Source organism: Eretmochelys imbricata, chromosome 27 (genome assembly GCF_965152235.1).
Source record: "Eretmochelys imbricata isolate rEreImb1 chromosome 27, rEreImb1.hap1, whole genome shotgun sequence".
Lineage (NCBI taxonomy): Eukaryota > Metazoa > Chordata > Testudines > Cheloniidae > Eretmochelys > Eretmochelys imbricata.
This window is the reverse complement of record NC_135598.1, coordinates 2,508,057-2,521,337: the sequence shown is the minus strand read 5'-3', so window position 1 is coordinate 2,521,337 and position 13,281 is coordinate 2,508,057. Positions and strand designations below refer to the sequence as shown.

The following is a 13,281-nucleotide window of genomic DNA, read 5'->3' as shown; positions in this document are numbered from 1 at the left end:
AGATGCCCTGTTAGCCCCCTGTTCTAACCAGTAAGACAGAACTCTTGCAAAATTACAGCTCCAGACCCCTCCTGCCAACGCCTGGGGAAAACATGTCGCCTCTGAACACTACAGGGTAGACAAAGTTGCCCAAGTCACTCCAGTGTGACTGCGCTCCTCACATCTAACTTCTTTCCCCAGGGCTGTGGTTCCTCACCTCCGAGGGCAGCGTGTCATCTACTAGAATGTTTGGGCCAGTAGCGTCTGGCCCAAAGGCCCAGATGGAACGGGCAGCCAGCAAATCCCAGTCATACTTGGTCTGGAAGAACTCGCCCAGCTTCTTCCTGATGGGAAGGGAACAGACAGGGAAAACGTTAGACAGCCCAGATCCTGACTCACTGGGTAGAGACATGCAGGCACATAGCTCATCCTCCTCTTAGGGCGGGTCTACATTACACAGTTAGGTCGACATAAGGCAGCTGCAGCCTTCCTTCCACCGATGTAAGTGCTCTGCTACACCGACATCATAACTCCACCTCCATAAGAGGCGAAAGGCTTATGTTGGTGTAGTTAACGCGACACAGTGTCTGTGTAGACAGGGTGTCCCTTACATTGGCTGTCTTGTCAACTTCACTGAACTGTGAAATTGACAAGAAAGCCCCCGCTCCTCTGGAGAGATGGGAGGCTGGACCCTGCTCCTTGCTGAGAGCCGGGGCAGCTTTGGACCCCAGTCCTAGCTGGGAGCCTGGGTGAGAAGTTGGGGCAGCCCCCTGCCCACTCCTTGCATGGAGCCTGGCAGCCTTGTCAATTTCACAGCTGGGCGAGCCATGAAATTGACAAGGCTGCCCAGATCACAGCAGGGGGCGGGACCGAGAAGGGGGGGCAGCTGGACCCCACTGTCCAGTGGGGAGGAGCCCCAGGCAGCTTCTCCCAGCTCCTGGAGGGGAACGGGTGGAGGGGGTGAAGAAGCCTCGACCGTTTCCCCCTGCTCCCAACGGGGAACGGGTAGGGGAGAAGCCCTGGGTGGCTTCCTTCACTTCCAGTAGGGAACGGGGGTGGAGTAGGGTATGAAGCCCCTGCTCCTGGTGGGGAACAAGGGTGGGCAGCTTTCCCCACTCCCTGAGAGGAACGGAGAACGGGGGTAGCCCACCAGGAGTCTGGGAGCCTGTGGGGCAGCCAGGCTCCTGGCAGGGAGCTGCTAGCAGAGCTAAGAGACCGGGCTCTCAGCTCCCCAGACTGCCCCTTTTAGGTTGGTGGAAGCGCTCCTGGTGAGGCCATGCACCACTGACCCAAGGAGAATAGTGTGGCACGTGCCACCACAGTAATTACTGCGGTGGCTGTAAGTTGACCTAATATAGGTTGACTTAGGTTTGTCCAGTGACATAGCCTTAGCCTCAGGGTGACCCACAGGCTGTACTAGGGCTGCTCATGGACTGGCAGGGTAGCACCGTCCCTATTAGGTTCCTCTTCCTATACACTGATGTTGTGTGACTTCCAGAGCTGTACATTTCCCTCCAGTTCTTCTACACACACCCACAAAGCCTCTGCTCTCCAAATTAGGCAGACCTGTTCCAGGTGATCTGGACCACCTCATTCTCAATGTCCTCCGCGAGTCCCTTCTCCAGCGGCTCAGCAATCATTGTGATCTTGTTCCTGTGCAGAGAGAGACGATGCCAATCAGCTAGTCACAGAGATGGGAGCTTTCCCAGAGGGCAAGCTGCACAGTTAGCGGCAACAGACTGAAGTGAAAGGGGATGAGGAACCCAGAGAAAGTTACAGTGGAAAAATACGTTTCCCCTCTTGTTCTGTGGGAAACCACTGTGTTTTTACAACAGCTGCATGCACAGTATAACACCTGGAACGTGGCTAGGGAGACAGAGCTAGCCACACACGTGTCAGTTTACTGCCTGTTTATATTTCCAGGACTGACTTGCTCACAGCTCTTGGAAAGTCAGGAGACCCAGAGTTCTGCCATGGGAATGGCAGAACCGGGAGCTCAGCAGTCAGAAGGTTTGCAGATGATGATGTGCAGTGGAATCTGATTAGAATGAGCCCTGGACACTGGGAAGCAGCCCTTTTAACCAGCACATATCAAAACAGAAATTCCAGTTCACAGAAACTCCTGTTAGGTCCCTTCCTGAGGCCGGTGTAGGAGTGTGCCCTCTTGTACACTACAGAGTGCTGGAAACAGGGGTTGCCAGATCAGATCACATGCAAGGTACATCTAGCCCAGTACCCTACCTCCAACAGCTGCCAGTGCCAGGTGCTGCAGAGGAAAGTGCTGGTGTGGTATAATGTGGTTAGGAGGATGGGGGAAGGGACACAACAGAGAGTGGCTTCAGTCCAGGGGAAGGGGTTCCCACTGTCTCCCATGGGGACACCATTTCAGAGTTAGACTATCGGGTCACTAAGCCGTACTTCTTATTGGGTGTCTCAGCAAAACACTTCAGGGAGGAAGTTTCCACAACAGTCTCACAGAACGTCACAACTGGATCAGCAACCTTTAAAAAGAACAACAGCAGCAGTTTGTGCCTTTTCTTTGAACTTTTCAACTTCACAAACACACTTTACACAGGGACTGTCTGAAACCTTTTAACCCTCCCATTGTCCCCAGCAATGCCTGAGATCACTATAATCAAAAGCAACGCGAGAAATATCAGCTGCTTGTTTTGCTCAGTATTCCCTTTGGGCAACCGGCAGCACTGGGTGTCGAGTCAGCGTCCCCACTCCTCTCAGCTGGTTAGGCTGCCCTGGACAGTTGTGGGTCTTTCACAGCAGCAAGGGAGAGAAAAACATTGAAAAACCAAGGAAGTGTGACTGTGAGGCCACAAGGGGCTCTGGGCAGGGGTAGCTCTGAAAACAGTTCTCAGGGTTTGAAATTGACTGGATTTCAACTTGACAGTGTCCCTTTAAGGCACCTGGATCCAGGAGACTGACTCCCTAGGTTATACTCTGAGCCCCATGCACTCGGCAGCACCATGGGACCGAATTCTTCAGCAAACATCCCTAATATGAATGTACTGCAGTACCATGAAATACTCTTCATTCCCACTCCTCCCCCCAAACACCTGCCCCCAACAGGGCCTCAGGGCTGAAAGTGCTCAGTGACCTACTATGCAGTGGGGATTGTTTCCAGCAATGGCTATTTCTGACAATGGATTTTTTCTCTGTGGGTCTCAGTTGTCATGGTGTCATCTGGGCAGCCTGGCTCAGAACGGCCTTTCCCCCATGTATGTCAGAGGAAAGGGGAGCTTGTAGTGAGCTTCGGCAGTTAGAATCATAGAATATCAGGGTTGGGAGGGACGCCAGAAGGTCATCTAGTCCAACCCCCTGCTCGAAGCAGGACCAATTCCCAGTTAAATCATCCCAGCCAGGGCTTCGTCAAGCCTGACCTTAAAAACCTCTAAGGAAGGAGATTCTACCACCTCCCTAGGTAACGCATTCCAGTGTTTCACCACCCTCATAGTGAAAAAGTTTTTCCTAATATCCAATCTAAACCTCCCCCACTGCAACTTGATGTTCATGTCAGTTCTCAGGCCTTGGCTGCTGGCTGTTCCACAGGCAGCATAACTACCCAGCCGACACTTCTGGCTCTGCAGCTCCCACTCCCTGCTGCCCAGCTCCACGGAACAGAAGCTCGAGAGCTGCAGTAAGTCTCGGCAGGAAACAAAACGCCGGGTGCCTGCATCTGGCGAAACAGTAACTTCTGCAGCAAAAATGCTGGATTCTAAGGCATCTTGGAAAAACCAAACAGCAAAGCTCAGGAACTGTGGCGATGACAGGATCCAGGCTGTTCACTCCTCTCTGAGCCAGCCACTGAGGCTCTCTGCAGTCAGACCTGCACTGGTTACACTCCATCCAGGTTTTCAAAGTTATCTTTGCAACCATAAGGGCTAAAAGCTCAATTTTAAAAACATGAAGCTGAGATTCTGAGGCATGACTCTGTGCCAAGGGACGCGCAGGGCCCTGGCTGTCCTGGAGGGATGTATTTGCTTTCTTTGATATTAAGAAATAAAGGGAAACTTCTCCCCATGTCCCTGAAACCCCGGAAAGGGAATAACAATTCTTCGCCCTTCTCTAGTGCCTGTCATCTGAGGATCTCAGACATCCCAAATCTCACCCCTCCTGCGAGGTACGGAAGTATGTTTCACAGAGGGATAAAGTGAAGCCTACAGAAGGTAAGTGGCTTGTCCAAGGTCACGCAGCAAGTCAGTGGCAGAGGTACGAATAGCACCGTGCTCTGTCTCAGCAGACAGCAGTCTCTCTACACCTCAGGAGCTGCAGTCATGAGACCCGCTGGAGCAATGGGCTGGGGGCAGCAGCTGATTGCCACACTCTCAAGGGGGAGGAAGTCCTGTTTTATGTACCCCCAGTAACGACCACAGGAAAGGTTCATTTTGCTTCCTCACCTTGATATCAATCTCTGAATACATCTTCCGTAAGTCATGCATCACACAGTCCAGGTACAGCTCCCCCGTCCCCAGGATCACGTGCTCCCCAGACTCTTCCACCTGAAACAGATGGCCCAAGCTACAGCACAGCATTCCTTCTGACCTAGCCCCTTCCAGCTTTGTCCACAAGGCCAAGGGAAACTTATTACAGTCAGAGAACCAAGAGGGAAAGGTCCCGGCTCCTGAGTCTAATCAACAAGACAAGTGGGGCCAACTCCTGGCTTGCTGAGAAGGAAGAGCAGCCCGAGCCCTAGGTTCCCAGCAAGGGACACTGCAGGACGTGCTGCAGAGCCGTTTGGCTGTGAGGGAGCACACAGTTACTCTGCTTCCAGCCTCTTCTTGCTGGAGATACAGGCTCTGTGGGAAACTTGTACCTTCATCTGGCCTAGCCCCCACAGCAAAAGATGCTCTAGGGAATGACGTAGGGTTCACCCCTTGGAGAATCATGGTCGGCTAGTCCATGCAGACTAATAGCAAGTGAGTTTCAGGGGAGAGAATGGCAAAGTCAAAAATGGGCTGTTTTTGACCATTTAAAGCGTTAAGTGAAGACAGCACAAGGGGGCCCAAAGAGCAGGGCAGGGCCTAGGAGCAGCCTAACCGGGGGCACCTGGATCAGCCTCGCCGCAGCGACACACCTTGGTGGTGAGCGATGGATAACTCTTGTTAACTTTCCGCAGGCCATCCAGCATTTTAGGGAGCTCCGAAGGGTTGACTGGCTCCACGGCTATTTTGATGACAGACGTGGTGTTGAACTTTAATGGACGGAAGATCTGAGCCTGAAACCAAATCAGAACCATCAGTAAGATTCTGGTGACAAGGGAAATCTCTACTTCGTAGGACAACCATCCCTTGGAGCCTGGAGTCAGCCACAGTACATGCCCCTGTCATTGCTGGGACAGCACCATGGAGCAAGTGCAGGCTAGTAGGAGGCCACCTGCATTCATAGTGAGTGTTCTTGTATTGACAGACACAGCCAGGCACCCTGAAAACTGGTAATCCACAACGGGGCTGCCTTGCTCATGGGAGAAAGTAACATTCTGGTTGGAGGAAATCACTGCCCCGAACCTGACCATCCTAGACAGCCAGCAGACTCCTTGACGCTCCCCTACTGGGAAGGATGCTGAGTCACGCACAGTACCTCCTCATTGCCTCTAGGCTCTGTGATGGTTGCAGTCTTCACAATGGGCTGGTCCACCCCCTCTATTAGGATCCAGTTGCCGGCAGGGACCCGGTTCACCTCTATATGGTATCTGACATACAGAACAGGATAGCACACCCATTAGTCACTGCTGTCCCCATGCTGTCCTCTGTTCATCCACCTTCTTGCCCCCTGGTTCTCAGACATACATGTCTGCACCTTCTTCCATGCTGCCTGTTCCCTGTGGAACAACGCCCCTGTGCTGAGCAGAAGATTGGCTGCCCTCTTCTTCTGCAAACCTCTCTTCTGCTGCAACTCCAAGCATGCAGACAATGCTGATAGGGCTCCAACAAGGTTCTAGATGGGTGTATGTCTAGGGCCGGATTAACCTAGGCAAACATATACTTCTCCTGGCTCGGAGGGGACAGAAAGGGCTGGAGAGTGAGCGTGCCTCACACTCGCCTTGCGGCGGCAGCTCCTGTCCTGCAGGGGGCTGGGCCTGGCTCCCTGCTTCAGGTGTCACAATGTGGTGTATGGGGGTCACAGCACCACTCAGGTTTGGCCAGCCCTTCAAACCTGAGCGATGCGGTGACCAGTGCTGGGCCCAGCCCTACAAGATAGGGCCCCCCTACATGCTCGGTCTCCAACCCTCCCGCACCCCACCAGGGCCGCCCCTCTGCACTTGGCCAGGATTAGTGTTGTGATGCTAGGGTGGAAGGTGCATATCTGTGATGATGGTAGCATGCAGTTGGCAGGTCACTTAGTAAAATGTTTGGGACCCATTGGTCTATCAGATAATGGTAAAAGAGAATGCAAACGCATCTATAGCTGTACTGATCATATCCCTCTCTGCACCCTTTGAATGTCACTTATCCTCTCCCATTGTAAGATCTTTGGGGCTCACCGAGTATTTTGGCTCAATTTCGTAAACTCAGTGTAGCCTCAATCCAGTTGGTCAACCTGGGACTTTTCACCACACTAAATGCACCCCTCCCCGCCTCCAAAGCCCTGAGCTTTTCTCCCTCACACTGCAGCATCAAGAACACCAGCAATGAGTGGGGACTCCTCTCCCAGACTGCCGAGGTTTGTCCTCTTCACTGATACCCTGGTACCTTGCCACTGAGATCCAGAGCCGTCCCACAGTGCAGATCTGGGAATCCTCTTCATCCTCCAACGTGTAGTTTTCTCCCAGTACCTTCACGGGCTGCCCTGCATGGATGGTCCCACTCAGCACCCTGCCAAAGGCGTGGAACTGAACCCCATCGTCTGTGCTGTACATTTTCGTGGTGTGACACATTAGTGGACCCTTGCCCCCAAAAAAGAAATCAAAGTAAGTCACTCCCAATACACGAACTCATAAAGCAGCTATTAGACCCACGTGGGATTATCAAAAAAAGAAAAGGAGTACTTGTGGCACCTTAGAGACTAACCAATTTATTTGAGCATGAGCTTTCGTGAGCTACAGCTCACTTCATCGGATGCATACCGTGGAAACTGCAGCAGACATTATATACACACAGAGATCATGAAACAATACCTCCTCCCACCCCACTGTCCTGCTGGTAATAGCTTATCTAAAGTGATCATCAAGTTGGGCCATTTCCAGCACAAATCCAGGTTTTCTCACCCTCCACCCCCCCCACACAAACTCACTCTCCTGCTGGTAATAGCCCATCCAAAGTGACAACGCTCTTCACAATGTGCATGATAATCAAGGTGGGCCATTTCCAGCACAAATCCAGGTTCTCTCACCCCCTCATCCCCCTCCAAAAACCACACACACAAACTCACTCTCCTGCTGGTAATAGCTCATCCAAAGTGACCACTCTCCCTACAATGTGCATGATAATCAAGGCGGGCCATTTCCAGCACAAATCCAGGTTTTCTCACCCCCCCACCCCCACACACACACAAACTCACTCTCCTGCTGGTAATAGCTCATCCAAAGTGACCACTCTCCCTACAATGTGCATGGTAATCAAGGTGGGCCATGTCCAGCACAAATCCAGGCTCTCTCACCCCCTCCCCGTTTTCTTTTTTTTTCTCTGGGGACACACACACACACACACACACACACAAACTCACTCTCCTGCTGGCAATAGCTCATCCAAACTGACCACTCTCCAAGTTTAACCAGAACGTCTGGGGGGGGGGGGGGGGGGGAGGAAAAAACAAGTAGAAATAGGCTACCTTGCATAATGACTTAGCCACTCCCAGTCTCTATTTAAGCCTAAATTAATAGTATCCAATTTGCAAATGAATTCCAATTCAGCAGTTTCTCGCTGGAGTCTGGATTTGAAGTTTTTTTGTTTTAAGATAGCGACCTTCATGTCTGTGATTGCGTGACCAGAGAGATTGAAGTGTTCTCCGACTGGTTTATGAATGTTATAATTCTTGACATCTGATTTGTGTCCATTTATTCTTTTACGTAGAGACTGTCCAGTTTGACCAATGTAAATGGCAGAGGGGCATTGCTGGCACATGATGGCATATATCACATTGGTGGATGTACAGGTGAACGAGCCTCTGATAGTGTGGCTGATGTTATTAGGCCCTGTGATGGTGTCCCCTGAATAGATATGTGGGCACAGTTGGCAATGGGCTTTGTTGCAAGGATAAGTTCCTGGGTTAGTGGTTCTGTTGTGTGGTATGTGGTTGTTGGTGAGTATTTGCTTCAGGTTGCGGGGCTGTCTGTAGGCAAGGACTGGCCTGTCTCCCAAGATTTGTGAGAGTGTTGGGTCATCCTTTAGGATAGGTTGTAGATCCTTAATAATGCGTTGGAGGGGTTTTAGTTGGGGGCTGAAGGTGACGGCTAGTGGCATTCTGTTATTTTCTTTGTTAGGCCTGTCCTGTAGTAGGTGACTTCTGGGAACTCTTCTGGCTCTATCAATCTGTTTCTTCACTTCCGCAGGTGGGTATTGTAGTTGTAAGAAAGCTTGACAGAGATCTTGTAGGTGTTTGTCTCTGTCAGAGGGGTTGGAGCAAATGCGGTTGTATTGCAGAGCTTGGCTGTAGACGATGGATCGTGTGGTGTGGTCAGGGTGAAAGCTGGAGGCATGTAGGTAGAAATAGCCGTCAGTAGGTTTCCGGTATAGGGTGGTGTTTATGTGACCATTGTTTATTAGCACTGTAGTGTCCAGGAAGTGGATCTCTTGTGTGGACTGGACCAGGCTGAGGTTGATGGTGGGATGGAAGTTGTTGAAATCATGGTGGAATTCCTCAAGGGCTTCTTTTCCATGGGTCCAGATGATGAAGATGTCATCAATATAGCGCAAGTAGAGTAGGGGCTTTAGGGGACGAGAGCTGAGGAAGCGTTGTTCTAAATCAGCCATAAAAATGTTGGCATACTGTGGGGCCATGCGGGTACCCATAGCAGTGCCGCTGATCTGAAGGTATACATTGTCCCCAAATGTAAAATAGTTATGGGTAAGGACAAAGTCACAAAGTTCAGCCACCAGGTTAGCCGTGACATTATCGGGGATAGTGTTCTTGACGGCTTGTAGTCCATCTTTGTGTGGAATGTTGGTGTAGAGGGCTTCTACATCCATAGTGGCCAGGACGGTGTTATCAGGAAGACCACCGTAGCGTAGGGCCTGAGGAGGGAGTCTACATAGCCAGACAATCCAGCAAAGTGTGCGTTGTAAATGTCTTGTCTAGTTTTAGTAAAATCCAGCCACGAGGAAGGTGCTGTTGTCATCATGAATAGGTCGGAATATGAACAAGAGGCTGCTCGGCAGCTCTCCAACACCACTTTCTACAAGCCATTACCCTGTGATCTCACTGAGAGTTACCAAAAGCAACTACAGCATTTGCTCAAGAAACTTCCTGAAAAAGCACAAGATCAAATCCGCACAGACACACCCCTGGAAGCCCGACCTGGGATATTCTATCTACTACCCAAGATCCATAAACCTGGAAATCCTGGGCGCCCCATCATCTCAGGCATTGGCACCCTGACAGCAGGATTGTCTGGCTATGTAGACTCCCTCCTCAGGCCCTACGCTACCAGCACTCCCAGCTACCTTCGAGACACCACTGACTTCCTGAGGAAACTTCAATCCATCGGTGGTCTTCCTGATAACACCGTCCTGGCCACTATGGATGTAGAAGCCCTCTACACCAACATTCCACACAAAGATGGACTACAAGCCGTCAAGAACACTATCCCCGATAATGTCACGGCTAACCTGGTGGCTGAACTTTGTGACTTTGTCCTTACCCATAACTATTTCACATTTGGGGACAATGTATACCTTCAGATCAGCGGCACTGCTATGGGTACCCGCATGGCCCCACAGTATGCCAACATTTTTATGGCTGATTTAGAACAACGCTTCCTCAGCTCTCGTCCCCTAAAGCCCCTACTCTACTTGCGCTATATTGATGACATCTTCATCATCTGGACCCATGGAAAAGAAGCCCTTGAGGAATTCCACCATGATTTCAACAACTTCCATCCCACCATCAACCTCAGCCTGGTCCAGTCCACACAAGAGATCCACTTCCTGGACACTACAGTGCTAATAAACAATGGTCACATAAACACCACCCTATACCGGAAACCTACTGACGGCTATTTCTACCTACATGCCTCCAGCTTTCACCCTGACCACACCACACGATCCATCGTCTACAGCCAAGCTCTGCAATACAACCGCATTTGCTCCAACCCCTCTGACAGAGACAAACACCTACAAGATCTCTGTCAAGCTTTCTTACAACTACAATACCCACCTGCGGAAGTGAAGAAACAGATTGATAGAGCCAGAAGAGTTCCCAGAAGTCACCTACTACAGGACAGGCCTAACAAAGAAAATAACAGAATGCCACTAGCCGTCACCTTCAGCCCCCAACTAAAACCCCTCCAACGCATTATTAAGGATCTACAACCTATCCTAAAGGATGACCCAACACTCTCACAAATCTTGGGAGACAGGCCAGTCCTTGCCTACAGACAGCCCCGCAACCTGAAGCAAATACTCACCAACAACCACATACCACACAACAGAACCACTAACCCAGGAACTTATCCTTGCAACAAAGCCCGTTGCCAACTGTGCCCACATATCTATTCAGGGGACACCATCACAGGGCCTAATAACATCAGCCACACTATCAGAGGCTCGTTCACCTGTACATCCACCAATGTGATATATGCCATCATGTGCCAGCAATGCCCCTCTGCCATTTACATTGGTCAAACTGGACAGTCTCTACGTAAAAGAATAAATGGACACAAATCAGATGTCAAGAATTATAACATTCATAAACCAGTCGGAGAACACTTCAATCTCTCTGGTCACGCAATCACAGACATGAAGGAAGCTATCTTAAAACAAAAAAACTTCAAATCCAGACTCCAGCGAGAAACTGCTGAATTGGAATTCATTTGCAAATTGGATACTATTAATTTAGGCTTAAATAGAGACTGGGAGTGGCTAAGTCATTATGCAAGGTAGCCTATTTCCCCTTGTTTTTTCCTCCCCCCCCCCAGACGTTCTGGTTAAACTTGGATTTAAACTTGGAGAGTGGTCAGTTTGGATGAGCTATTGCCAGCAGGAGAGTGAGTTTGTGTGTGTGTGTGTCCCCGGAGAAAAAAAAAGAAAACGGGGAGGGGGTGAGAAAGCCTGGATTTGTGCTGGACATGGCCCACCTTGATTACCATGCACATTGTAGGGAGAATGGTCACTTTGGATGAGCTATTACCAGCAAGAGAGTGAGTTTGTGTGTGTATGGGGGTGGGGGGGGTGAGAAAACCTGGATTTGTGCTGGAAATGGCCCACCTTGATTATCATGCACATTGTAGGGAGAGTGGTCACTTTGGATGAGCTATTACCAGCAGGAGAGTGAGTTTATGTGTGTGGTTTTTGGAGGGGGATGAGGGGGTGAGAGAACCTGGATTTGTGCTGGAAATGGCCCACCTTGATTATCATGCACATTGTGAAGAGAGTTGTCACTTTGGATGGGCTATTACCAGCAGGAGAGTGAGTTTGTGTGTGGGGGGGTGGAGGGTGAGAAAACCTGGATTTGTGCTGGAAATGGCCCAACTTGATGATCACTTTAGATAAGCTATTACCAGCAGGACAGTGGGGTGGGAGGAGGTATTGTTTCATGATCTCTGTGTGTATATGATGTCTGCTGCAGTTTCCACGGTATGCATCCGATGAAGTGAGCTGTAGCTCACGAAAGCTCATGCTCAAATAAATTGGTTAGTCTCTAAGGTGCTACAAGTCCTCCTTTTCTTTTTGCGAATACAGACTAACACGGCTGTTACTCTGAAACGTGGGATTATCAGGAACTCTGTCTGAAAATCCACAAGGAACAGTTTTCAGGTCCTCTATTTTCTTCCTCTGCCTGGAATTCCCTCCCCATTGGCCAGATCCCTGGAAAGAGCATGGTTAAGTGCATTTCTCAAATGAACACTGCGGCGAATTGCTGCTTTCCTCACGTAAACACCACCACGTAAGCCTGTAACAGTGCTACCTCACAATACGATCCCAGAGATTGCAAACTGAGAAGTTTGGGCCAGGCCTCTACCTGGATGCACCACTTTAGAAAGGGGGCTTGGAGAGAAGAATGCCATTGCTGAACTGCCAAGTCACTCCTTAGCCTAAGACCCAGTGCTAGAATTTCTGTGCTGCTGGAGGTCCCATATTTCAGATGAGACACAAAACCCAGGTCGTGCCCAGGTCCCTTGACGGTTAGCACTGGTAAATCTGCTTGGGTAATTAATTTTTGCTAAAAGCGGCAAAGAGTCCTGTGGCACCTTATAGACTAACAGACGTATTAGAGCATAAGCTTTCGTGGGTGAATCCCCACTTCGTCACATGCATCCGACAAAGGGGGTATTCACCCACAAAAGCTGATGCTCCAATACGTCTGTTAGTCTATCAGGTGCCACAGGACTCCTTGCCTCTTTTACAGATCCAGACTAACACAGCTACCCCCTCTGATAATTTTCGCTAGTTACACAGACCTTAAATGGGGCAAGGCACTCTCTTTCTCAACAGTTTGAAGGTGATGCTCTACTATTTACAGGTCAATTCTTCACTTCCTAAGCTGCTGTCTAGCATTGGTGGGACTGTTAAACAGCTGCCGAGTGCCACCCCAGAGGAAGCTACATTTGAAGAAGTGATCCCTTTAGAACAAAAGACACTGTAAAGGCAGAAACTCTGCTCAGGCTAGCTCAGACCAATTTTTCAGGTCAGACTTTCATGCAGAGATCTACCTTCATCTAAAATGGAAAATAATTGTCCACAAAAGGCCCCAAACATTCCACCATCACAGTGCAGTTCCCAACTGTTGGGAAGTTCAGTCCTGATCTCTGTCTTTCCCTGCACATTCTCCAATAACCCTCTCTCTCTACGGCTGCCTGGCAGGCTTCTGAATTTCTCAGAGCGGAGAGATTTGCTTCAGTAGCAGATAAGAGACTGTGAAATGCTGCTGGATGCCTCTCTAGGAGGAGGCTGCCTTGGTGACCCCAGGAAAGGAGGACTTCTCTTCTACCCCATGCTGCTTTTGGAGAGGTAATGGTAAGTGAAAGGGGTCCTTACATCAGGGTCACACTCGCTCATGGCCTCCCCCAGGTCTGAGTCGACGCCGCCGGTGTAGGTGTGCTCGATTTTGGTCTTGGCTCCCACCTTTGGGGAGGGAATGTGCTGCACACACATGTCCACGAAGCCTAGGAGAGCAGAGCTTCATGAGAATGCTGCT

The 13,281-nt window shown here is 50.2% G+C and overlaps 1 protein-coding gene across 1 annotated transcript in view; it reads right to left on the bottom strand.

Moving 5' to 3' along the window:
• Window positions 1-13,281, bottom strand: part of EFTUD2 (elongation factor Tu GTP binding domain containing 2) — a 40,832-nt gene that overhangs the window by 5,857 nt on the left and 21,694 nt on the right. Inside the window, exons 15-22 of the mRNA XM_077806129.1 lie at window positions 13,122-13,249; window positions 6,681-6,874; window positions 5,569-5,680; window positions 5,066-5,206; window positions 4,389-4,490; window positions 2,398-2,480; window positions 1,546-1,632; window positions 197-323 (exon numbers count right to left, since the gene is read on the bottom strand). Of these exons, the coding sequence (XP_077662255.1) occupies window positions 197-323; window positions 1,546-1,632; window positions 2,398-2,480; window positions 4,389-4,490; window positions 5,066-5,206; window positions 5,569-5,680; window positions 6,681-6,874; window positions 13,122-13,249 (974 nt within the window). The remainder of the gene's footprint in view (window positions 1-196; window positions 324-1,545; window positions 1,633-2,397; window positions 2,481-4,388; window positions 4,491-5,065; window positions 5,207-5,568; window positions 5,681-6,680; window positions 6,875-13,121; window positions 13,250-13,281) is intronic.